General features: G+C 48.8%; 1 protein-coding gene across 1 annotated transcript; it reads left to right on the top strand.

Moving 5' to 3' along the window:
- The first annotated feature begins 63 nt into the window (after positions 1–63).
- On the top strand, positions 64–21,466 carry LOC141999533 (uncharacterized). Its single transcript, XM_074973070.1, has 7 exons — positions 64–635; positions 8,357–8,399; positions 10,659–10,749; positions 11,510–11,660; positions 13,209–13,385; positions 19,464–20,049; positions 20,997–21,466. Exons 1-7 carry the CDS (start codon positions 525–527, stop codon positions 21,464–21,466), a joined length of 1,629 nt encoding a protein of 542 aa, XP_074829171.1. The 5' UTR covers positions 64–524.
- The last annotated feature ends 3,373 nt before the right edge of the window (positions 21,467–24,839 follow it).

The following is a 24,839-nucleotide window of genomic DNA, read 5'->3' as shown; positions in this document are numbered from 1 at the left end:
TCAAGGAGATCCACAAGGGGCACTTTGAGGGGTAGGGAAAGGAGCAACACATGGTTATTAACAAATAACCATGGAGACCAGTGGGGGGTGGTTTCTGAGAGATGCAAATGCATCTGGGATTTATCATTATTTGTGTAATGTCAAAGGTGTGCTTGTGCTTTACAGACAGGCATCTGGTCCTGGGACCAGGTCATACAAACAGGAGGGGAGAGGTTTCTGGGGTGGGAGTACTACACTCCTTGGAATATGTTCCTGCGGATGCAGTTCTTCCATGTAAATGTCAGCATTACAGGTGGCTGCTAAGGTACATTGTTCACATTCTGGTGGGGCAGGGAGAGATGCCACCTCAGCCTGGTCCCTGATTCGTTCCTCTGGAGGAATGGTAGGAGAGGAGCTCTCATGATACACAATAACTAAGAGACGGAAAGAAGTTTCTCTTCATTCTGCCTTCTCTGCAGCTACAGCCAAGGACAGGTAATCTCAGCCTCCACACAGCACCTCACTCCCTCTGCCCAGCAGGTACGATGGGGATAGAGCTCTACCTGGACTTGCTCTCACCACCCTGCCGAGCCGTCTACATCTTTGCCAAGAAAACAACATCCCCTTCACATTCAAACAAATGGAGGTGCTCAAAGGTGAGTGAGGGAGCTGAACCCCTTTGTTCCCCCTGGGGGTTGTGTTTGCTTACCTTTCTTCCTTCCCAGGCAGGGCACTGAGCCCAGTTACCCCCAACAGACCTCAGGTTATGAAGCATCCCATCCCTTCCTGCTTTCAGCCTTTGTGAGTCAAGGACCTTCAAGAAGGAGATGAACAAAGCTAAGCTCAAACCCTGGGAACCTTTTCTGGAGCAAGAGAATCTGGGAGGCAGATTCAGTTTTGGGGAGCAAAATGCCAGATGGGATTTAGCTGGGACTGTCATAGATGGGTAAGAATTAAGTTTCTGGCTACTGCTCTGACATGACATTGCAGATGCCAACTTCGAATGCTGCTGGAGCTTGCCTCCTATCCGCTTTGCAGCTTCAAGTGTCCTAAGCCCCATGCTGTGGGCTCTGTGCTCTGCTCCTCGTCTCTGTTTCTTTTTGCTCTGCTTCCCCCTTCCCAGCCCCATGTACTTTCCACTTCCATTTCAACACCTGACAAGCCATATGGATGCTGCCCAGTATAAATGCATTGTGGCCAGGAACAGGTGGGTGATGGGTTTTATACAGGGTCTCCATCTTGTACTGCTGTCTTTTTCTGACTCAGTGGTGGTTGTGATATATTATGGGGGGAGGTTCTCTTCTCGCTCCCCTCCCTAGTCAGTTTTTCTTCCTCAATGATTAGGGGAAATCTCTGCCTACTCTGATTGCCCTGAGTAGGGTTTTCAGCCCTTCTTATGTTCTGGATAGTGACGCAGAAAATGTATATAATCTTTCCTTGTTTTCGCTCATTACACAATGGCTCCCCATTGTGGTGCTAGAGGGTCTCCCGGTTTTCATTTCTAATCTGTGATCACAGATTCTGCATTTGGTAAGCATCTACCTGCATTTTACTGATCACATTCTGAGGTACCTGCTAGACCAAAAGAATGTAGGTTGTTTTTAGCTCTTCTTCCCTCTAGGCAGAACGTTGTCTCCTTAGGGCTAGAATCTTGGCCACAGGGATAAGCAACAACATGTCTGGGGAACATTTTTAGCACATCCATGGAGCTTTCTAAAGTCAGTGGATAAACTAGGTACTGAGATACCAACGTTGATGTGGAAGTGAGTATAAAACTATACATAGAAACCATGATAATCTGAACCTCAGATGAACAGAAGTGTATCTGAAAGTTACATATGTCTTCAATATACACACATTATATCGGACATCTGACCTGCACATACAGATCTAAATGGTGAATTCTTCATGGCTGCATGAAGCATAAACCTTTCAGTGCTGAAGTCTGACTAGTCCACAGAAGTCCTGGAGCTCACATGCTGCTGGCCAACAGTGGGAAGCAGCCTTTGGGAAGCTGGCTGGTTTTCTATGCTGGCCAGCTCCCTCTCTTTGAGGTCTGCACTCCGCATGAAGAAAAGGAGGACTTGTGGCACCTTAGACACTAACAAATTTATTTGAGCATAAGCTTTCGTGAGCTACAGCTCACTTCATCGGATGCATTCCACATGAGGAGCTGTCAAAGCTTTGTGAATCAGCTTCCCACAGTCCTCCAGTGGCTACTGCTGTCTCCTGAGCCTTTTGCATAATCAATTTTATTGTATTCTTTTCTGTAATTTCAAACCACTATAATGCTTTATATGAATGGCAAGTCTGTCAGTCTGCCCTGAAAATAGGCAGGCTTGGGATGTCTATTGGAGAGTTAATCAAAAACATGGCCAGCTAAATGCAGGCCTAACATAAGTAGATGTAATCCTCATTGACTCCCATGGGAGTTATGCCTGCTTCCACCAGGGCTGAACTGATCTGAAACATGCCTGAATCCTCACACTCCTTCTTGAGCATTATTCATGTTTTGAATAGGGAAGCTTATCTCACAAGTGTGGCGGTTAATGCTGCTGTATGAGAGGTTACTCTATGTAGAAAAGAGGTGTGGGTTTATTTTTGATCAAGCTTTTGGTTTTGGTCTTCTACAGCTTGGTGTAGTGGAGGGGGAGTGTGTTGCTTTGACCAAAGTCTCATTTCTCTCCAGCTTCTCCTCTGAGGCATTGTTACTCAGAGCCCCAAATGACTCCTCCCCAGGTGAGTAATGGGGCTGTCAACCAATTAGTGGGGAAAGGCTTATGATTCAGCAGTTCTGCCCAACAAACCTTGTCAGACAAGGGCTCCTAGGAGCCAGCAGCAGGAAAGTTACTCTGTACACAAGCACGAGAGAGCTAGGAGGCTTAGCAGCAGTAATTTGGGGATGTGAAGGAACTCTAAACCCAGATACTGAAAGAAATGGGAGCAGGAAGTAAAAGGCTGTTTAAGCCTCTCTGGGGCCTAATTGCAAAATCCTGGCAAGGCACTTGAGCAAGCACTGACACGGTATCCAATTCAGAATTCAGTACTGATTTGGGTGGTTTGTTGTTTAAGATTTAGCCCAACATCTTTGTCTATCTGTCCAAGGTATTTATAGTACTCGTGGGGGAATTCTGTGCCACTGTGCATGCACAGAATTTATGTCCCCCGCAGATTTATTTGCTTCCCTGCAGAAAAATGACTTTCTGATGGGGAAGCAAAGGGAAGCCACAAGTGTGGTCATGAGAACCTCCCCAGCAGTATGTTTCAGGTGCCCAGGGCAGCCAGCAGAGAGGTCAAACACTGCAGGACAGGGGGCAGGACTGTCGAAGAGCTGGCTGGTGCCTCCTACCCTGTGCCAGGCTCAGCTGCTAGTCAGGATGGGACTTCCTCTTCCCCTGCATAGCATCCGGGGCTGGGTCAAACCCACCCCCAGATTTCTCCCCCAGCTTCAGGAAGCTCTGCAAATTCTCCTACCCCTTGCTTCCTGCACCCATTGCTCCTCAGCTGCAGGGAGAGGGATCCCCGTACAGGGAGCTGCTCCTCCATCTGCCCAGCCCATGCATCCAAACCCCCTCATACCCAGACTCTCCTGTGAAGCCTCACCCCCTGCACTCAGAACCGCCCCCCACATGAGCCCCACTCCCCTGGCACCTGGACCACCCTGACGAGACACCCGTTTGAGGATCCCCATACCACTGAGCCCCAAACAGCTGCACCTGGATCCCTGCCCCACTCCCTCAGCATCTGGACTCCCCACTGAGTCCCTCACACCCAGACCTCCCTGCTGAGCTCTATCCCCCCCATATCCAGACCCCACCCTGCTGAGTCCCAACTACCTTCACCTGGACCTCCCCCCCGCAGAGTCCCATTACCTTTGCACCCAGAACCTCTCAACAAGCCCCTGTGCATCCAAGTTCCCCTGCATCCGGATCCCCCACTAAGCTGTCCACACCCAGATTGCCCCACGCATAACTGTCTCGACCCACACCTGGTTCCCCCTACACTAAGCCCCTTCACACTTGGATCCTGCCTTGCTGTGCCTGCCTGCCCATACCTGGTGCACCTGGCATGTAGGGGCAGGGCCCTGAGGTGTTTCTGGGGCAGGCCCTGTCCTTGCACTGTGTCAGGGTGGGTGCAGCCTCACTGCTGAGTCCGTGTCCCGGGGGGAGCTGCACAGTGATCTCCCACCTCTGTGCAGCCAGTGGCCTGTGCTCCCCAATGCCATGCTAGAGTCTCCACATTTATTTGACAGATTTTGCAGAATTTTAAAATATTGTGTGCATACTTTTTAATTTTCTGGTGCAGAATTTTTAATTTTTTGGCGCAGAATGCTCTTAGGAATATGGGGAGTCAGTCACTTGCCGATGTTGACTTCAGTGGGAGTTTTGCTGCCTTAATGATAGTGGAATAAGGACTTCCAGACTAAATCCCATTGAAGTCAATGGGAGATCTGACTCAGTAAGGAGTTCTCTATTTAGCTTGGTATGCCGCTTTTCCCATTCAGCCTCTTTATCCACGGATCAGAGTAGTTGATAATTAAAAGGATAGTGAATTTAGACCCAGAATGTAGGGTTTGTGTTAGGAGGGAAAATGCCTGCTTTTCTTGGAATATTGAACAGCCCTTCCCCCATCCACCCCGAAGCTAACACTTTTACAAAAGGTTTTCACTTGATTGGTGAGATTTGTATGAGAAATGCAATCCTTCCCCTGCAGCAGTAATGGGTGACATAGGTAATGATGCTTTTACTTAGATATGCTATTTTTCTCCTCTGGAAAAATGATGCAGGTCACCACCCTCAAGTCAAGTGACTAAATAAGTCAGAGAAGGCCGCTACCTGCCCAAGGGAGCTTAGCATGCCCTTTCAGGTGGATCTATAAGTTTTAACACCTCTTCAGTTCAAAAGACTTAAGGGCATCCTGACACCTTGTTTTCAATGCACATACTGCAGCATTCGGCTACTGCACAAAAGCCAGAAAGTGAACTGGGCTAATTTATTTTCCCACTTCCAAGCTAAGTGAAATGCAGAACATCAACAAACAGTACCAGTGATGAAAATGTAAATTGGATTCCAGAATTCCACCCGTGTTCATGCTGATATTAACACAGGAAGAAAATATTTGTTTTTTTATCTGGTTTTTAACCAGGCAAGTATGTCTAAAAGAAGCTGTTACTCTGTGGTTAGAGGAGCTCTTTCTTGTCCAGGAATAGCACCCCAGTGTTGCTGCCTGCCCAGCCGCAGGAGGCTTAGTTACTAAGCCCTGTGTGCTCAATGCACTAATTTCCCTTTGCTTTCAGCAGCCTGCATGCAGCATTTGGTCAAGTCTAAAGAAAATCGTCTGTGTGAGCCACATCACACTGGCTCACCCTCTCACAGCTTTGCCCTTCCTCTATGACAGCCTACCCAAGGCAACTGGCTATCCTTTTCAGCACGGTCAATGTAAAATGGACCCTCTTATGCATCTATGTTGTGTGAGAGAATTCAGAGCTCACTGGTCTCACTCCCCTCTCTGTTACCTTTTGTTCTCTCCACCCGTCCTCCATATTCCTGACCTCTAACGTCTTTCTTTTTTTTTTTTAATAAAGGATGAACCTCTCATCCCCAACACTGACAAACACCTTGCATTGCTTCTGCTCAGGTGTACACAGAGTATAGAAATCAGTCACAGCCATGATCATAATACATAAACCCATAACCCTGTCAAAGTAACTTGAAACCAGTGTTGGCATGAAATGCTTTCCCTGTAAACTTGAATGGCGTAATGCACAGCCCTGTGGCAGAATTCTCAGCACGGCTGTATTGTGTATGAAAGGCCATTGTGTGACACCAAGCCAATAAGGTGTCATTTCTCATTTATGACATCATGGCATCATGAGAGCTCCATGTAAGAGACTGAGAACCAGTTCCCAAGCTACTTTAAAAATGGAACAGCCTATTAAGAACACACAATTAGTGTCCTTTATGGGCCTGATAAATTATTAAAGCAGGTTGGAAGTTGGTACAGAGTCCCTTGCATGGAATTCTCCTGTTGCCCAGTGCCACAAAGGACACCATCACTCCCCACTTGCTGGCTGCCTCCTGCAGTAGGTTCAGATGCCAGTGATAACTAACAGCCTAGCATATCGGATTTCACAGTGTATTTGCTGGTGTTTGTTACCTCATGAACTTTTAGACTGTTGGGCTGTGCAACATGGAAGCAGTTTCCCTTTAACCTAACACAGCGATAAAGCTACTGTGCAGGATGCCCACACTGATTCCCACATACAGAATCCCCACCTTCGGGTACAGGGATCTTTTGTCTCATTAACATGGACAACTATAGTCTCATGGAGATATATCTACACAGCAATTAGACACCCACAGCTGGCCTGTGCCAGCTGATTTGGGCTAATGGGGCTCGGGCTAAGGGGCTGTTTAATTGTGCATAGATGTTCAGGCTTGGGCTGGAGCCCGGGCTCTAGAACCTGAGCCCTAACATCCACACCGCAATTAAACAGCCTCTCACCCCGAGTCCTGCGAACCTGAATCAGCTGGTACTGGCTCAGTGCTGGTGTCTAACTGTACCATAGACATACTGTAGTGGGGTAGTCACCCCGCTCTGGCCCTGAAGGAGTTAAAGCAGCCCTGGAGAGGGCTGCAGCTGGGGAAAAGGACTGAAAGAAGCAAACCTAGGCTGACTGGGGGAAGTGGCCATAGCTGGGTCCACGCCCCAACCAGGCCACAACTGGCCCTATAAGAGGACTGTGGGCCAGAAGCAGGAGAGTTTCACTCTAGCCCTAGAGTGAGAAGGGCTAGCTGGCTGAGAGCAGGTACCTGAAGTGGAACAGTGCTGGGGAAGGGCAAAGGGAGCTGGGGAGCTCCAGCCTGGTAAACCTCCAGGCTGCAGGCCTTGGTAAAGGCCCAGAAAGGTACTGGGGCTGCAGAGGGGCAGCCTGGGAATAGGCAAAGGCAGCAGGTCCTAACCCCCTGCTAATGATGAGCGCCCATTACAGACTGCAGTCTGCCCCAGTGAGCGGGGGCTAGATGATGATTGGCAGTAGCCACTGAGGCAAGGTGGGTTTAGAGGGTTGGGGGTTCCCCTGGGAGGGGAGACCCAGAGTGTGGGAACACTGGCAGGGGGCAGCACCCCAAGGTAAAGGGCACCGGGGTCTGGGAGGGACACGGAGCCAGCGGCAGGTGAGACACTGTCCTGCAGAGGGTGCTCCGTAAGCTGGAAAAGAGCTAATTCCCTAGACTAGCAGGAGGCGCCACACCGGTGAGTCCTCACCTCGCTACACATACCCATGAAGACAATTCCCAATAGCCTGCCCCATCTGCTACAGGATCCAAAAACCAAGCCTAACTTTGCCAAGAGCTCACTCTGTTAACAGAGCTGTGTATACCATGACTGCTGGCAATCAGAACCCATCCAAGTACACAAGGCCAAGTGCATCCATGGAGCAACTCCTTGGATGTCAGTAAACTAGGAATGAATTTGCTTCAGCATTTCCATACTGTAAATATTGGAGATAACGAACCTCCTTTTTGTACTTTGCCTTCTGGCCTGTTCCCCCTGCCCCCTTTTTGTTTGGAATGTCACCTGAATTTTATTTAACTTAGTGAATATGGAGAGCTGGTGAAAGGTGCCAGACTGAGAGCCCCAAAAGCAACCCACTCTGCTCAGAACAGGGACAGTAGCAACACCGCAGACCTCACCACTCTGCCTCTGTGCTAACAAGGTCACCTCCAGGGATTATAGGGGATTTCAGTTTCCATGGCCATTCAGCCCTTGGCCTCCCACAGAGGGTGCCAATGATAGTGGTGATTGTTGTAATGTAAGGAATTCTGCACTAAGAACTAGAATAAGGAATCTTGGTCAATGAACAGCCATCCGCTGATAACTATCAGCCATTACTGACCTGAGCCAGATGTGAAACAGAGACCTTAATGTCCCACTAAGTAGAAATACAAAATAAACAAACAGATGGGCTGTTTGTGCCGAGGTGACCATCCAGGAACTCAGAACACTGACTCTCCCTGCCAATAATTTAAACGGGCATGTTTCAGTTTCTTTAAAGATAAACCGCAAAACAAGAGCAACAGAAAGGATTGTGGCCTTTACTGGTTCTTTATGATGTACAAAGACAGCCCCAGAAACTTTATCCTCCCTACAAACAGAAGGTGTATGTTTTTTCTCCTTATTTTTTACCTTACCAGCAGGGCCGGTGTAACCACTAGGTGGTCGCCTAGGGCACCAAGATTTGGGGGCGCCAAAAGGGGCTCCGGCGGGATGAGCGGTGACGAGCTTGCAGGTGGGAGGTGGCTGGGTGGAGGGGGGAGGGCTGAGCTTGGTGTCACCCCCCCATGCTGATCGCTCTCCCCCGCCTCTCCCCTTGCAGATGCCATCCCGTGCCCAGCCCCGGCTCCCCCAGACCCGAGGAGGTGAGGCGGGCGGCGGGGCGGGAGGGCTGGGCACCCGAGCTGTGGGGGCGGAGTGAGGGGGAAGGCTCGGGCTGCCGGGAAGGGGGCTCCATGTGCTTCCTGGGAAGCTCTGCCCTGTGGGGGGAGGCAGGGGCATGCTGGTGCTGGGGGCTCAGGGTGGGGGGGACCCTGTGTGCCAGGCTCTGGGGGGAGGGGCAGCATGGCGTGGCTGGCCGGGCTGGGGGGGAGATGTGGGGGGGGGATGTATGCCAAGCTCTGGAGTGGGGGGCAGGATCCCGTGGGATGGCCAGGCTGAGGCGTGGGTGAACGGGGCCAGAGAGGGCTGCATGCCACACTCTGGAGACGGTAGCAGGACTCAGCCGTTGGCCGGGCAGGGCTGGGGGAGGCGTGCTGTGTGCCGGGGGGGTGCTGTGTGCTGGGGGGAGAACATGGAGGGGGGGTGCTGTGTGCCGAGTAGGGCTTGGGCGGGGAGAAGGCGGAGGGGGGATGCTCTGTGCCGGGGGGGAGAAGGCGGAGGGAGGTCGAGGGGGGCTGCGTGTCTGGCTGAGCGCTGTGAGGGGGGGGCTGTGTGCCTGGCTGGGGGGGCTCTTTGTGTGCTGGGCTAGGTTTTGAGGGGGAAGAGGGGGATCAGCAGGGGGCGCAAGGTGGAAGTTTCGCCTAGGGCACAAAATATCCTTGCACCGGCCCTGCTTACCAGACCCTCATTCTCTCTGTAACTCTAGGAGGGCCTAGCAAGATCTGTGGCGGGTCTGGCCACTAATGTCACATGAGGCTGCAACTTATGCAACCAGTTTTCCCTCCCCCACTCAGTCTACCACCTAATCAGCATCTAGAGGGCAGGTAGAAGTTACAGCTCAGGTTACCATTTCATGTGTCATCCCTATTTGGGCCCCCAGGTTCTTGCCAAGGTACTCCAGCAAAGCCAGAAAAGTGAGAATCCAAGATTTCTCGTGTAATATGAAGTGAGGACAGGGAGAAAGGGTGGAACAGTTAAAACCAAAATCAAACTCTGAGATATATTTTCTAGATCATTCCGAAGTAAAGTGCAAACCCCACTTTTATGCTTTGCTGGGCCGGTCCCGTTTCCAAAGAAGCTGAAGACCTGATTAGATAACAAACTCTGTTAACATCTGCCAGTTGGAACAGTGTGGTTGTGGAATTTAACTCTCCTATGAGAGAGGGAAGAATAAACTATTTCACGAGGTCTCCTGAAAGGGATGCACTAATATCAGCGTCCTCAAGCCAGCAGCAGTGCAGGGAAATGCTGTGTAAGCTTCCATCTCCATAACTAGGTCAATGCTCATCCACTCTGACCTCCAGCCTCCCTGCTATTCCAGAGCCGCAGAACCCTTGTTTGCAGATGAATCATTTTCTGTGACTGTTTATGCAGCAACAAGCTGACTGCTGTGTCATTGACATCCATGTCGTACTCTTCCTAGTCAGGGCTCTGGAAACTTCCTCAGCCACTCCTCTCCCGGGGGAGCAGATTCTGCTGACAGCATCTTCTTTTCATGTGAGCGCTCAGTGTCCTCCACTGTTCAGAGCCTAGCAAACTGGAGCAGAGACTTTGCTCCCATAGCTGGGCTGTCTACAGTTGATATTCATCCACTGCAGTGATCTCTATTGACCCACAATCTTCAAGCTCCTTTCCTTATTCCGTCCTAGCTGGTGTTGGTCTCCTTCATGAGCTGCAAGAAAATGGTTTAGCTTTGACTTTCCCTGTGAGGAAGAGTGGGGGGTTAGTGACCATCTGACTCATTATAATGCTCTGTGCACAAATGTGTTTCTTCCAGGCCATGCCTATTTCCTTCACAAATATGAAAATATATTTAAGATGTTCAGTTGCCTTTATTCAAATCTCCCTCTTCTTTCCCTGCCTCTAAGACCTTGGCACACTCGCTTTCTACTGCATAGTGGACATTTGTGAGTAACACTTCAGCAAGTTGCACAACTGCCATTCCCAGTGACAGAGATCAGTGGTTGAATCCTCTTGCAACAGCAAATCCCCTGCTCCAGGTGACTGTCAGATCTGGGCAAGGTCTTTTGCCTCTCTCCGATATAGTCCCTTTTTTCAAACAAATACATGATATGGGAAAAACTCTAGTTGTATATCACAAAGGTTCCTATAAGCATTATAAAATGATGGTAGGACATCCTTGTGGGCAGAGTCCAGTCCGAGCTGGGTGCTCCTTTCACTTTAGCTTCCATTGGTCCAGCTACCAGTCTCATAACTGGTGAGTTTTTTCTCACTGTTTCCAGGGCAACAGCAGCACAGTGACGGATTTGGCAAGGTGAACGTCCTAAGGAAAGTGCCAGCACTGAAGGATGGAGATTTCACCTTAGCAGAAAGGTAAGAATTCCATAGAGGTACACCCTTCTCTTTCTTGTCCCGTTATTCATCATTTTAACCCTTCTGAGGCTGCACATCTGTCTGCTGCAATCCATTGTAGGATGATGGTTTTGGCCTGAAGCAGGCAAGGAAAAGTGGATGATAAGAGTTCTCTGTTGTTTTGAGATTGCTCTTCTCAGTGCCACTGGCAATCTGGCTGAATGTTCCATGGGGACCCAGCTTGGAATCTCATCAAGGCCTGTCTGTCTGTTTGGAGAGTGATGCAGTCTTTAGAATAAAGTTATCTCTGTTTTTCCCCACAAGTGGAACCATTAGGAATGTGATGCCATAGGCGGATTTCTTGCAATATACTGGCCTTGGTGCTCCACTTGTTCCTCAATTCAAGATCACTTTTCCTGCTTCCTGTCACCCTTCTTCCCTAAGTCTCTGTCCCCAGAATTCCAATCTTTCTTGTCTCCCATCATCCCAGCAGAATTACATTAATAAATGTAGCTCAGGTATTTAAAGCAAATATAGCTCACTGGAGGGGAATAACAAACTCAGAACTCTCAAATTCTTTATTCCGTCCTCCTGTTTCCCCACTTCAATTTTTTTATCTCCATTAACTTTCCCTTTTTCCTGGCTGTCCCCTTCTACCACTCTCCATTCCTATGCTTTATAATGCAAGTAACATGAAGAAATGAAGAGGAAAGGGATGCAGATGAAAACTTTCTTTCACCTTAACTCACCTGCCTATCTTCTTCTCTTTATACTTGGACAGCCCTGCAATTCTTGCCTACCTGAGTCAGAAGTATAAAACCCCTGACCACTGGTACCCACTGGATATGAAGAAACGAGCCTGGGTAGATGAATACCTGGCCTGGCAACATTCTGCCATCCGGCCAAGTGTTTTAAAGATTTTCTGGCTCAAGGTAAGAGATTTAAATATCCAAAGCTGGACCTCGTGTGAGTCAGCATCTGCTGAATTTCCCATGGTGGAGAATTATGCTCCAGAACCTAGTGCTATCTACCTTTGGTACTTTCTATGGCCCCTGTGACAGATACTGCAACCACATCCAGTATCTTTGGGGGAACATATTGTTGTAAGTTTGTGTGCTACTGTGGCCAGGGATTGTATGCAATTCCAGGGGGAAGGGTTACCACAGCTCCTCTAGGAATCAGAAACGTGCGGAAGAGTGAAAAAAGTGAATCACTGAGGTTGTAAACACCTCCAGAGAGGCACTACCCCTGGGGAAGCGCACATCTACTGGTCCAAACTGGATTTTCCAGAGACTAACAGACATAAAGAGAGGGCTTTTGGCATAAAAAGGCAGTGGTTAAACTGACTCAGGGCCTTCATTCTGATCCAGAATATGGACAGGACCTTCTGTCCAAGGACCTCGACCTTTACAAAAGGGTTGGAAAGACTACGGCCTACTAAGTGGCTGATTGGTGACCTCTGGTAAGTTCTGAGCACATGTATAGGAACTTTTGTTTTATATATGTTTTCTCTGTAATGATTTTACCTTAAGAATAAATGTGCTTGCTTAGAAAGAGCTGTATAATAACTCGTAACTGCTGGCAGTACATTGGTCATAGCCCTGAGAGAGAAAGCAAAGCACAGGCACTGGCCTTTAGGTAGATTGGTTTGCTGGGGAAATCACAGCATAAGACAGGTAGCTGTGCAGCCTTAAAACCCTGGTCCAGAGGCAACGAGACACAGGTTTCTGAGCAAGAGAGGAGATGGTGAGAGCCGGAAACCTTACTTGTGTGCCCTTGAGGGACAACGGTGGGGGGAATACAGGTGCAGTTTCCCTGAAACTGTGACAACCCCCATTACTGTAGTATCTGAGCACTTCCCAGTCTTTCATGTATTCATCCTCCCAACCCCCTATGAAGTAGAACAGTGCTGTTATCCCCATTTTACAGATGTGGAACTGAGGCACAGAGAGACCTGTGCAAGTGATTCAGGAAGTCTGTGTCAGAGCAGGGCACTGAACCCAGGCCTACCGAAGCACGCAGGTTAGTGCCCTAATCACTAGACCAGCCTTCCTATCCTATTCTTTGACCGTAGTTCCCCTTCTCCTCCCCTGCAGCCCTGCCAGTTCCAATACCTGCAAATAAGCAGATCTTGAGAGAGTTCCACCATCTTGGGCAGAAATCATATGCTGTCAGCCCCCTAAGGCTGTGAATTATTGAGAATTTTTATTCTGCTTTCTCCTTTGGGCATTACTTCCCTAACTGTAAACATTTTGGAGGACAAGTGATCATCTTCTAATTTAAGATGAGGGACTTGATCCCTGTATGAGTCTAGACTTCCCGTCTGTGTATTATCCACACAAACAGCACCACTGTTGTTCGTTACTGTGGCACTGGCTGCAGCATGATGATCACTGAGCTTACTTTTTTTACAATTACTAAACAGGATCAAGTGTGTGTAGATGTATGAAGGCTAAGTCTATACCCTCTTCCCCACACAGGTGGTGTTTCCTTTATACATGGACCAGACAGCTCCTGAAGAGAAGCTGCAGGAAACTTTAGAGTACCTGGCCATTCCTCTGAAGCAGTTAGAGGAGAAGTTCCTGCAGGACAAACCCTTCCTTGTAGGCAACAAGATTTTTCTGGCAGACCTGGTGGCAGTTACGGAGCTCATGCAGGTAAGGGCTGGAGAAGGATGAGGAAAGCAGCGCTGTCTGAACTGCTTGGCCACTGGACAGCATGCTGTACCACTTCCAAATGGGTGTGCTCTGTACCCTATCAGCACAGGATAGAGATGGGGAGCAAAGTATGTGCAAGGAGGTCAGACATCTAGTGAAGCAGGTGCATGCTGAGCACAGACTGAATGAGGTTCTCACAGCTGTTTCTCTTCCCGTTTGCCTGACCCACCCCCTCAGGATTTCATCCATAGTTGCAGCTTCTTAATTCTCCTAATGCAAGATCCAAAAGGTAATATTCTCCTAAGGGAGAACAAATGCTCAGGAATGCCCTGGCATGGGGACAGAGGGAGAGGGATCCCATGTGACTATTTCCTCCACAAGGCAATGGCTTCCCTGTACGTTGCCTACAAAACACTAACCAGAAACTTCTCCAGCAGCTCAGATTTCTGGATGGGTCATTTCTAAATATTAAATGGATCACACTTAGGATAGGTCAGAAGCTCACTTCCAGGCTGGCAGTGACATCCTCCCATTCTCCCCCTCTGGCTGACACAAGTAGCAGCGCTGACTGTCTCTGGAGTTAGTCACTGTGATGTGGACAAGCTCAGTCATACCATCTGCAGGTCGAAAGTGGGAAAAACACTGGTGTCTGAATTTGTTAATCTTGGAAAAGATGTATGTTACTGTGTCATCTGATACATTTATTATATATTCAGTATGCCCCCCTGCATATGGTGAGCAGATGAATCACAGCGCCTGAAAATCCAGCCCAGACTACTCGACTTGTAGCACTATGGCGGAACATAGTTCCAGTCCCCTTTGATCATAAAGCAGCTGTCATTAACCTGGGGGGATGGGCACAGAAATCCAGGTCAGGTGCTTCTTATTGCAGGTGAGAGAAAAGACTGAGGGTGTCATCCTCCAGCTTTTAGTGACACCCTTGCTGACTTCTTTTCCTACCTGTGGCAATCACAGGTAAATCCAAGTCAGTACTCTTGCACTCGCCAAGAATGGATTCTGCTGTGTAAGTGGTGAATTTCCTTATCGAAGTCTCACCCAAGTGTTTCGCAGCTACGTCTCTCTCTGCAGCTCATAGCAATTGGTTATAATATCTTTGAGGACATGCCCAAACTGGTTGAGTGGTGCAATCGAGTGGAGAAAGCTGTGGGGAAGGAGCTTTTCCAGGAGGCACATAAGGTGATCCTGAATTTCCAGGATTTGAATAACATGCTGATTGAGCCACAACTAAAAGAGCAAATGAAACCTAGGCTGCTGAAGATGGTGGCCTGAAATGTTTATTTAAAAAATTGTAACAGTACATTTATTTCTTTTGCATCTTCTGGCCTCCTAGCTCCATGTGTGGCTGGTCTTAGGCTGCGAGGGAAGAACTCCACATCATATGGGAAATGAAACATTTCCACAGCCCATCTCTCTCTGCTCAGCTACAGAAAGTGAGGAAGAGTCTTAAAGTGTAGCTGTAACTCCAAAAAATGGCTCTGTAAAAGGGGTGGGTTCGTTGTTTACTGCCTTGAAGTGACTCCAGACCAAATTGCTCAGAAGACTCTTGCAGATAGACTAGTTTAACAGCAATCCCTATTCCTCCTAGAAAATGCAGAGCAGGAATCCTAGCAACCTGTGTGTATCAAAATAAACAAAAACTATGAAGATTGTTTCCAACTCTAATTCAACCTGAGAGCTCCCTTGTGCTCAGAGCCCTAAAGCTTTTTCATAGTACTATGTAACAATCATATGTGTGATAAATAAAAGGGCAGCAAATCCAGTGATTTCCTTTCGTTGAGATTCTTGTGAGTCTTTCAGAGGACCTAAAAGTCTGAAATATAAGCCTTCAGTGATTGCGGTAAACTTAAGGGGATGCTAGGGGACTGAGGTAGATTTGATTATGGATTACTTTATTTTTCATTGGCTTACCTGCTCTAACTTTGGGGTGTGCAGAAGGATACTTTCCAGTAACTGAAATGCTCCAAATATCGTCATATCCACACCCAAGGAATCACACAAGCTGCAGCTCCATTCCAGAGCAGAGAACAATCAGTGGCTCAAGGCACATGCTTGTGTTTATTCTGGATTCCCTCTGTTCTTTTTTCCTTGCAAGGAATCTTAAACCTCAGAGAACTGGGGGAAAGGGTTGGTGACTGTGGATCTGCAGAGGTCATATATTCAGAGAAGTACAGGTTCTACTTCTAGTAAGCAAGCAAGTAAGCAAGCAAGCTTTCTTCATGCCCCCAAAATGACTCTGCGGATCTCCACTCCAGGGCTTCACCAAGCAGTGGTAATTGACCCAGGAGATGGGCATGGGGTATATTGATCTCTAGAAATGAGCATCTTATGAAGCTCCAACATCGTGAGACTAATGCTGAATTAAAGGTATGTACTGAGCTCTCCATAGCAGCTTTATAAATTCCTGCCAAGATAGGGTTGCCAACTGTCTAATCACAGAAACCCAAACACCTTTGCCCCGCCCCTGCCCCAAGGCCCCACCCCTTCTTGGAGGACCCACCCCCTGCTCACTCGGCTTGGGGGCAGGAGGTTGGGGTGCAGGAGGGGGTGCAGGTTCTGGGATGGGGGTGGGGCCAAGGGGTTTGGAGTGTGGGAGGGGGCTCCAGGATGAGTCTGGGCAGGGATTGGAGTGTAGGAAGGGGTGAGGTGTGCGGGCTCCAGGAGAGAGTTTGGGTGTGGGGGGGGGGGCTCAGGGCTGGGGCAGAGGGTTGGGCTGCAGGAGGGGATAAGGGGTGCAGGCTCTGGGAGGGAGTTTGGGTGTGGGAGGGGGCTCAGCAATGGGGAGGGGGTTGGCGTGCAGGCTCCAGCCGGGTGGTGCTCACCTCGGGAGGCTCCTGGAAGCCACCGGCAAGTCTGGCTCCTCGGCTCGGGGGCAGCCAGGTGGCTCTGCGTGCAGCCCCTGCCTGTAGGCACCACCCCCACAGCTTCCATTGGCTGTAGTTCCTGGCCAATGGAAGCTGCGGAGTCAGCGCTTGGGCTGAGGGCAGCGCACAGAGACCCCAGGCTGTCTCTGCACCTAGGAACCAGAGGGACATGCCAGCCACTTCCGGGAGCCGCACAGAGCCAGGGCACGTAGAGAGCCTGCCTTAGCCCCACTGCACAGCTGACTGGACTTTTAGCAGCCTAAAATCTCCCTGATTGGCTTCAGTAACAGGAGAACAAGCCCAATTCCAGGAGACTCCCGGCCAATCCGGGAGGGTTGTCAACCCTATGCCAAGGATATATTGTAAATACAAATCAATGAGGTGGTCAACAAACATGGATATAGTGTACTTGGATTTTCAGAAAGACTTTTACAAGGTCCCTCACCGCAGGTGCTTAAGTAAAGTAGGTAGTCATGGGATAAGAGGGAAAGTCCTCTCATAGATCAGTAACTGGTTAAAAGATAGGAAACAAAGAATAGGAATAAATGTCAATTTTCACAGTGGAGAGAGCTAAATAGCAGGGTTCCCCAAGAATCTGTACTGGGACAAGTGCTGTTCAACGTACTCATAAATGACCTGGAGAAAGGGGTAAACATTGAGGTGGCAAAGTTTTCAGATGATACAAAATTACTCAAGATAGTTAAGACCAAAGCTGACAGTGATGAGTTACAAAGGGATCTCACAAAACTGGGTGACTGGGCAACAAAATGGCAGATAAAATTCAATGTTGATTAATACAACGTAATGCACATTGGAAAACAAAAATCACAACTACCCATACAAAATTATGGAGTCTAAATTATCTGTTACCACTCAAGAAAGAGATCTTGGAGTCATTGTGGATGGTCCTCTGAAAACATCTGCTCAATGTGAAGTGGCCAGTAAAAAGCTAACAGAATGTTAAGAACCATTAGGAAAGGGATAAATTATAAAACAGAAAACATCATAATGCCACTATGTAAATCCATGGTACTTCCACACCTTGAATACTGTGTCAGGTCTGGTCACCTCATATAAAAAAAAAATATTAGAATTGGAAAAAGTACAGAGAAGGGCAACAAAAATTATTAGAGGTACGGAACAGCTTCCATATGAGGAGATATTTAAAAAACTGGGGCTGTTCAGCCTAGAAAAGAGAGGACTGGGGGAGATATGATAGAGGTCCATAAAACCATGAATGGTGTGAAGGAAGTAAATAAGGAAATGTTATTTACCCCTTCACATAACGCAAGAACCAGGGGTCACCATATGAAATTAATAAGCGGCAGGTTTAAAATAAAGATAAGGAAGTACTTCTTCACACAAGGCACAGTCAACCTGTGGAACTCATTGCCAGGGGATACTGTGAAGGCCAAAAGGATAACTGTGTTCAAAAAAAAAATTAGAGAAGTTTATGGAGGATAGGTCCAGCAAGTGCTAATAGCCAAAATGATATAGGGCACAGCTCCATGCTCTGGTTGTCCCTAAACCACTGATTGCCAGAAGATGGGACTGGATGACAGGAGATGGATCATTTGATACATTTCCCTGTTCTATTTATTCTCTCTGAAGCATCTGGCACCAGTCACTGTTAGAAGACAGGATACTAGGTTAGATTGACCATTGGTCGGACCAGTGATGAGCTGCCAACAGCTGAAGAACCGGTTCCTTCAGTCGCTCCGGGTCTTCGGCGGCACTTCAGCGGCAGGTCCTTCAGTCGCTCCGGGTCTTCGGCGGCATTGAACAACGTGTCGCTGAAGATCCGGAGTGAGTGAAGGACCCACTGATGAAGTGCCGACGAAGACCCGGAGCGAGTGAAGGACCCACCAACGAAGTGCCAACGAAGACCCGGAGCGCCGCCTGGTGAGTAAAAATTTAAAAGGGATTCTGAGGGGAGCCTCCCCAGCCGAGAGCTCAGGCAGGCCGGACAGGACAGTCCCGCGGGCCAGATGTGGCCCGCAGGCCAGAGTTTGCCCACCCCTTTAACAACCGGTTCTAAACCGGCTTCAAAATTTAACAACTGGTTCGCGCGAAACAGTGCGAACCGGCTCCAGCTCACCACTGGGTCTGACCCAGTATGGCTATTCTTATGTTCCTACCTCACAGTCTTTGGACAGTCCCAAAATTTCTGTCACCTGGTCTCATTTTGCTGTGCTGCTGATAGATGGCCAACTCCCCCTCCTGGTGTGCTAAAGAAAAAGGCTTCTTGGTAGTGCCTCCAGTGAGACAAAGGGTTAACCACACTAAAGCAGTGGCTATCACACTTGAACTCACAAATAATTCAAACTCAAGCAAACAAATTAAAAACAATAACTATATACTCTCTGTAATGATTTGATTAAAGAGAAATATACAATCAGTAAAAATATTAAATGATTAAACTGATTCGAGATATTAATAATGCTTTTTAATTACTAAAGGTTTTGCCAGCAAGCATACTAGGTCACATGACCACACATTCCCCCAATGTTCCTAAATAAAGTGTCTCCCCACTCAGTTCTGTCTGTCCTGCACGACTCAGGTACCCAGATAATGCACGTGGAGTCACGTTGCAGGCCTGTAATTTGATGCTGTTAGAAATACACTTTATTATACTGGGAACTGGCAGTGCAGGTCTTGATGATCCAGGCAAATTAAAGCCCTTTAATGTGCCTTAATCATGCAAGATTAAACCCTAACTATAACGTCATTGTTCTCGGTCCTGTGCTTAGTTCACTAGCCTGAAATGCCTTTTATGTCACTGAGCTCTCCCTCCTGAGAGCAAAGACCACAATGGCTGCTTAGCAGTGGAGCAGTCTCAGGCCTGGTCTATACTACAAGTTTAGGTCAAATTTAGCAGCATTATCTCTGTTTAACCCTGCACCCGTCCACACGACAAAGCCCTTTTTTTTGACTTAAAGGGCTCTTAAAATCAATTTCTTTACTCCACCCCCAACGAGGGGATTAGCGCTGAAATCGGCCTTGCTGGGTCAAATATGGGGTACTGTGAACGCAATTCGACGGTATTGGCCTCTGGGAGCTATCCCAGAGTGCTCAGTTGTGACCGCTCTGGACAGCACTTTCAACTCAGATGCACTGGCCAGGTAGACAGGAAAAGGCCCACAAACTTTTGAATCTCATTTCCTGTTTGGCCAACGTGGCGAACTCACCTGCACAGGTCACCATGCAGAGCTCATCATCGCAGGAGACCATGCAGTCCCAGAATCGCCGAAGAGCTCCAGCATGGACCAAACGGGAGGTACAGGATCTGATTGCTGTATGGGGAGACGAATCCGTGCTGGCAGAACTCCGTTCAAAAAGACGAAATGCCAAAATATTTGAAAAAATCTCCAATGGCATGAAGGACAGAGGCTATAACAGGGACCCGCAGCAGTGCCACGTGAAAATTAAGGAGCTCAGGCAAGCCTACCAAAAAAACAGAGAGGCAAACGGCCGCTCCAGTTCAGAGCCCCAGACATGCCACTTTTATGATGAGCTGCATGCCATTCTCGGGGGTGCAGCCACCACTACCCCAACCCTGTGCTTTGACTCTGTCCAAGGAGTGGGAGGCAACACGGAAGCGGGTTTTGGGGGCGAGGAAGATGATGGTGAGGAGGAGGTTGTAGATAGCTCACAGCAAGGAAGCGGAGAAACCGGTTTCCCCAACAGCCAGGATCTGTTTATCACCCTGGACCTGGACCCAGTACCCCCCGAACCTACCCAAGGCGGGCTTCCGGACCCTGAAGGCGGAGAAGTGACCTCTGGTGAGTGTACCTTTGTAAATATTATACATGGTTTAAAAGCAACCGTGTTTAATGATTAATTTGCCCTGGCATTTGCGGCCAGTACAGCTACTGGAAAAGTCTGTTAACGTGTCTGGGGATGGAGCAGAAATCCTCCAGGGACATCTCCATAAAGCTCTCCTGGATGTATTCCCAAAGCCTTTGCAAAAGGTCTCTGGGGAGGGCAGCCTTATTCCGTCCTCCATGGTAGGACACTTTACCATGCCAGGCCAGTAGCATGTAGTCAGGAATCATTGCAGAACAAAGCATTGCAGCGTACGGACCCGGTGTTTGCTGGCATTCAAACAACATCCGTTCTTTATCTCTCTGTGTTACCCTCAGGACAGTGATATCATTCATGGTCACCTAGTTGAAATAGGGTAGTTTTAGTAAGCAGACATTCAGAGGTGTCCGTTCCTGCTGGGCTGTTTGCCTGTGGCTGAACAGAAATCTTCCCCGCTGTTAGCCACGCGGTGGGGGGAGGGGTGAAGCCATCATCCCAGAGAATTGGGTGTGTGTGGGGGGAGGGGGAGAGGTTAGTTGGGTTTCTGCTGCACGTGAATCCAGAAACCGCAGCCCCTCCTTTTAAATTGCCAACCCATTTTTAATGGCCAACCCAATGGCTACTTCATATGGGAAATGAAGGCGCTGCTGTTTGAAACCATTCCCACATGTTAGGAAGGTTAAAGAAGCCAAAAGACTGTGGCTTACCATGGCTGCCTGCAAGCCGAATTCTGCTGCCCGGCCCTGCATGAGTGATCTCTCTCACCAAACCAGCATACCCTCAATAAGAGGCAAAATGCGACCTTGTAATAAAAGCACATGTTCTATATAATGTTAACAGTGAGGTTTACCATGAAAAAGTGTATCCATTGTTCTATAAAATGTGTCTTTTTAACTACCACTCTCCCTTTTTTCCCCTCCACCAGCCGCATATGTTTCTCCTTCCCAGAGGCTAGTGAAGATTAGAAGGCGAAAAAAATGCACTTGTGATGAAATGTTCTCTGACTTCATCCTGTCCTTCCACACTGACAGAGCACAGCAAAATATGTGGAGGCAGATAATCTCAGAGTGCAAGAAAACACAATATGACCGTGAGGAGAGGTGGCGGGCTGAAGATGGTAGGTGGCGTCAGCTTGCTGAAAGAAGGCAGGAGTCAGTGCTCAGGCTGCTGGAGGATCAAACTCATATGCTCCAGCGTATGGTTGAGCTGCAGGAAAGGCAGCAGGAGCACAGACCGCTGCTACAGCCCCTGTGTAACCAACCGCCCTCCTCCCCAAGTTCCATAGCCTCCTCACCCAGATGCCCAAGAATGCCGTGGGGGTGCATCCGGCCACCCAGCCACTCCACCCCAGAGGATTGCCCAAGCAACAGAAGGCTGGCATTCAATAAGTTTTAAAGTTTTAAAGTGCTGTGTGGCCTTGTCCTTCCTTCCTCCACCACCCCATCCGGTGCTTCCATCCTCCACCACCTCTCCCAGGCTACCTTGGCAGTTATCCCCCTATTTGTGTGATGAATAAATAAAGAATGCATGAATGTGAAGCAACAATGACTTTATTGCCTCTGCAAGCGGTGAGCGAAGGGGGGAGGGGAGGGTGCTTAGCTTACAGGAAAGTAGAGTGAAACCGGGTGGGGAAGGGGTGATCGTTTCCACCAAGGAGAAACAAACAGAACTTTCACACCATAGGCTGGCCATTCCTGAAACTGGTTTTCAAAGCTTCTCTGACATGCACCGCGCCCTCCTGTACTCTTCTAACTGCCCTAGTGTCTGGCTGTGCGTAATCAGCGGCCAGGCAATTTGCCTCAACCTCCCACCCCGCCCTAAACGTCTCCCCCTTACTCTCACAGATATTGTGGAGGGCACAGCAAGAGGTAATAACAATGGGAATATTGGTTTCGCTGAGATCTAACCGAGTCAGTAAACTGCACCAGCGTGCTTTTAAACGTCCAAATGCACATTCTACCACCATTCTGCACTTGCTCAGCCTATAGTTGAACAGCTCCTGACTAATGTCCAGGGTGCCTGTGTATGGCTTCATGAGCCATACGTTAAGGGGTAGGTTGGGTCCCCAAGGATAACTATAGGCATTTCATCATCCCCAATGGTTATTTTCTGGTCTGGAAAGTAAGTCCCTTGCTGCAGCTGTTGAAACAGACCAGAGTTCCTGAAGATGCGAGCCTCATGTACCTTTCCCGGCCATCCCACGTTGATGTTGGTGAAACGTCCCTTGTGATCCACCAGTGCTTGCAGCACTATTGAAAAGTACCCCTTGCGGTTTATGTACTCACTGCGTTGGTGCTCCGGTGCCAAAATAGAGATATGGGTTCCATCTATGGCCCCACCACAGTTAGGGAATCCCATTGCAGCAAAACCATCCACTATGACCTGCACATTTCCCAGAGTCACTACCCTTGATATCAGCAGCTCAGTGATTGCATTGGCTACTTGCATCACAGCAGCCCCCACTGTAGATTTGCCCACTCCAAATTGATTCCCGACTGACCGGTAGCTGTCTGGCGTTGCAAGCTTCCACAGGGCTATCGCCACTTGCTTCTCAACTGTGAGGGCTACTCTCATCTTGGTATTCTTGCGCTTCAGGGCAGGGGAAAGCAAGTCACAAAGTTCCATGAAAGTGCCCTTACGCATGCGAAAGTTTCGCAGCCACTGGGAATCGTCCCAGACCTGCAACACTATGCAGTCCCACCACTCTGTGCGTGTTTCCCGGGCCCAGAATTGGCATTCCACGCCATGAACCTGCCCAACTGACACCATGATGTGCACATTGCAGGGGCCCGTACTTTGTGAGAAGTCTATGTCCATGTCCTCGTCACTCTTGTCACCACGCTGCAGTCGCCTCCTCCTCGCCTGGTTTCGCTTTTCTTGCAGGTTATGGTTCTGCATATCCTGCTGGATAACGCGTGCAGTGTTTATAGTGCTCATAATTGCCATGGTGATCTGAGCGGGCTCCACGTTCCCAGTGCTATGGCGTCTGCGCTGAAAAAAGGCAGCAAACGATTGTCTGCCGTTGCTCTGATGGAGGGAGGGGCGACTGACAACATGGCTTACAGGGTTGGCTTACAGGGAATTAAAATCAACAAAGGGGGTGACTTTGCATCAAGGAGAAACAGAATGGCCCCCTCAAGGATAGAACTCAAAACCCTGGGTTTAGCAGGCCATTGATTTCACGGAGGGAGGCAGGTAAGGAGGAAGGGAGGAGAAAATGAATACAAAACAAATCTGGTCTATTTCTTGTTTTGATCCACTTCATCTATCTTTATACATCTTGCTGGCAGCCGATGGTGCAGTACAACTGCTGGCCATCGTCATCTCCTGGGTGCTCGGCAGAAGATGGTGCAGTGTGACTGCTGGCCGTCATCGTCTCCTGGCTGCTCATTAGAAGACGGTGCAGTAGGACTGCCGGCAGGACTGAATCGCCATGAGACGAAACTTAAAAGGGAAATGACCTGGCTGAGTCACTCCCATGTTTGCCCAGGCACCCCTGACCGACCTCTCTGAGGTTGGCTAAAAGAGCACCCTGGAGTACAGCGACAATGGCTACCAGTCATACTGCACTGTCTGCTGCCAAAAGGCAATGAGCTGCTGCTGTGTAGCAATGCAGTACCGCGTCTGCCAGCACCCAGGAGACATACGGTGATGGTGAGCTGAGCGGGCTCCTTGCTTGCCATGGTATGGCATCTGCACGGGTAACCCAGGAAAAAAGGCATGAAAGGACTGTCTGCCATTGCTTTCATGGAGGGATGGAGGGAAGGGGGTGCCTGACGATATGTACCCAGAACCACCCTCGACAATGTTTTTGCCCCATCTGGCATGGGGATTTCTACCAAGAATTCCAATGGGCAGCAGAGACTGCGGGAACTGTGGGATAGCTACCCACAGTGCAACGGAAGTCGACGGAAGTCGACGGTTGCCTCGGTACTGTGGACGCACCCCGCCAACTAAATGCTGACTAAATGCACTTAGAGCATTTGTGTGGGGACACACACAATCGACTGCATAAAAATGCTTTCTACAAAACCGACTCCTATAAATTCGACCTAATTTCATAGTGTAGACATAGCCTCAGTTGCAGACAGCCACCTGGATGGAAACTTTCCAGAGCTCTGATGCCACCGCTGACTCCTTGGGCAGCATGGCCTCACAAAGCTACAAATTGGTCTGGGATCTCACCCCTAAACACCAGGGGCCTTTGACAATGGATTTCTCAGGTCCCAAAGGCCAGTCCTAGACAACAGTAGAGGGGAAATGTATCTATCTTATGTACTTATATATCCCCCATTACTGTAGTATCTGAGTGCCTAACAATTGTTAATGATAGGGAAGTATTATTATCCCCGTTTTATAGATGGGGAGCTGAGGCAAAGAGAGACTAAGGATGGCATTTACAAAGGTATTTAGGTGCCTCACTCCCACCTAACTGACTTGCTCAAGGTCACACAGGAAATCTGTGATGGAGCAGGGACTTGGACCCAGGTCTCCCAAATCCTAGGCTCTCTCCCAACCCATTGTCTCCTATTGGTTACTGAGTTTGCTGAACTGCCTGGTTTGTAGTTGTTTTTGATCAATGACCTGATGCTGCTTTCCCCGAGGGGATGGAAAAGCAGCAAATAATCAAAGGGTTACAGAGACTTCAGCAATTAGAGCAGTTAGAAATAATAATGAGACTTCATTCTGAATTGGGTGAAGGTCCCTTTTCAGGGACAATGTCATTGTGGTGGTTGTTGGGATCTGGTACGATTCTAATAGGAATAGC

This window comes from Natator depressus, chromosome 15 (genome assembly GCF_965152275.1).
Source record: "Natator depressus isolate rNatDep1 chromosome 15, rNatDep2.hap1, whole genome shotgun sequence".
In the NCBI taxonomy this organism is placed as follows: domain Eukaryota; kingdom Metazoa; phylum Chordata; order Testudines; family Cheloniidae; genus Natator; species Natator depressus.
The sequence above is the reverse complement of the archived record's forward strand: the minus strand, read 5'-3'. Positions and strand labels throughout refer to the sequence as shown.

Bases quoted from the DNA above. Each gene is read 5' to 3' on its own strand.
- LOC141999533 (XM_074973070.1), top strand. From the start codon at position 525: ATGGGGATAGAGCTCTACCTGGACTTGCTCTCACCACCCTGCCGAGCC. The intron at 10,750-11,509 runs GTAAGAATTCCA...ATACTTGGACAG, and splicing joins GATTTCACCTTAGCAGAAAG to CCCTGCAATTCTTGCCTACC. The intron at 20,050-20,996 runs GTGAGTGTACCT...CCCCTCCACCAG, and splicing joins AGGCGGAGAAGTGACCTCTG to CCGCATATGTTTCTCCTTCC.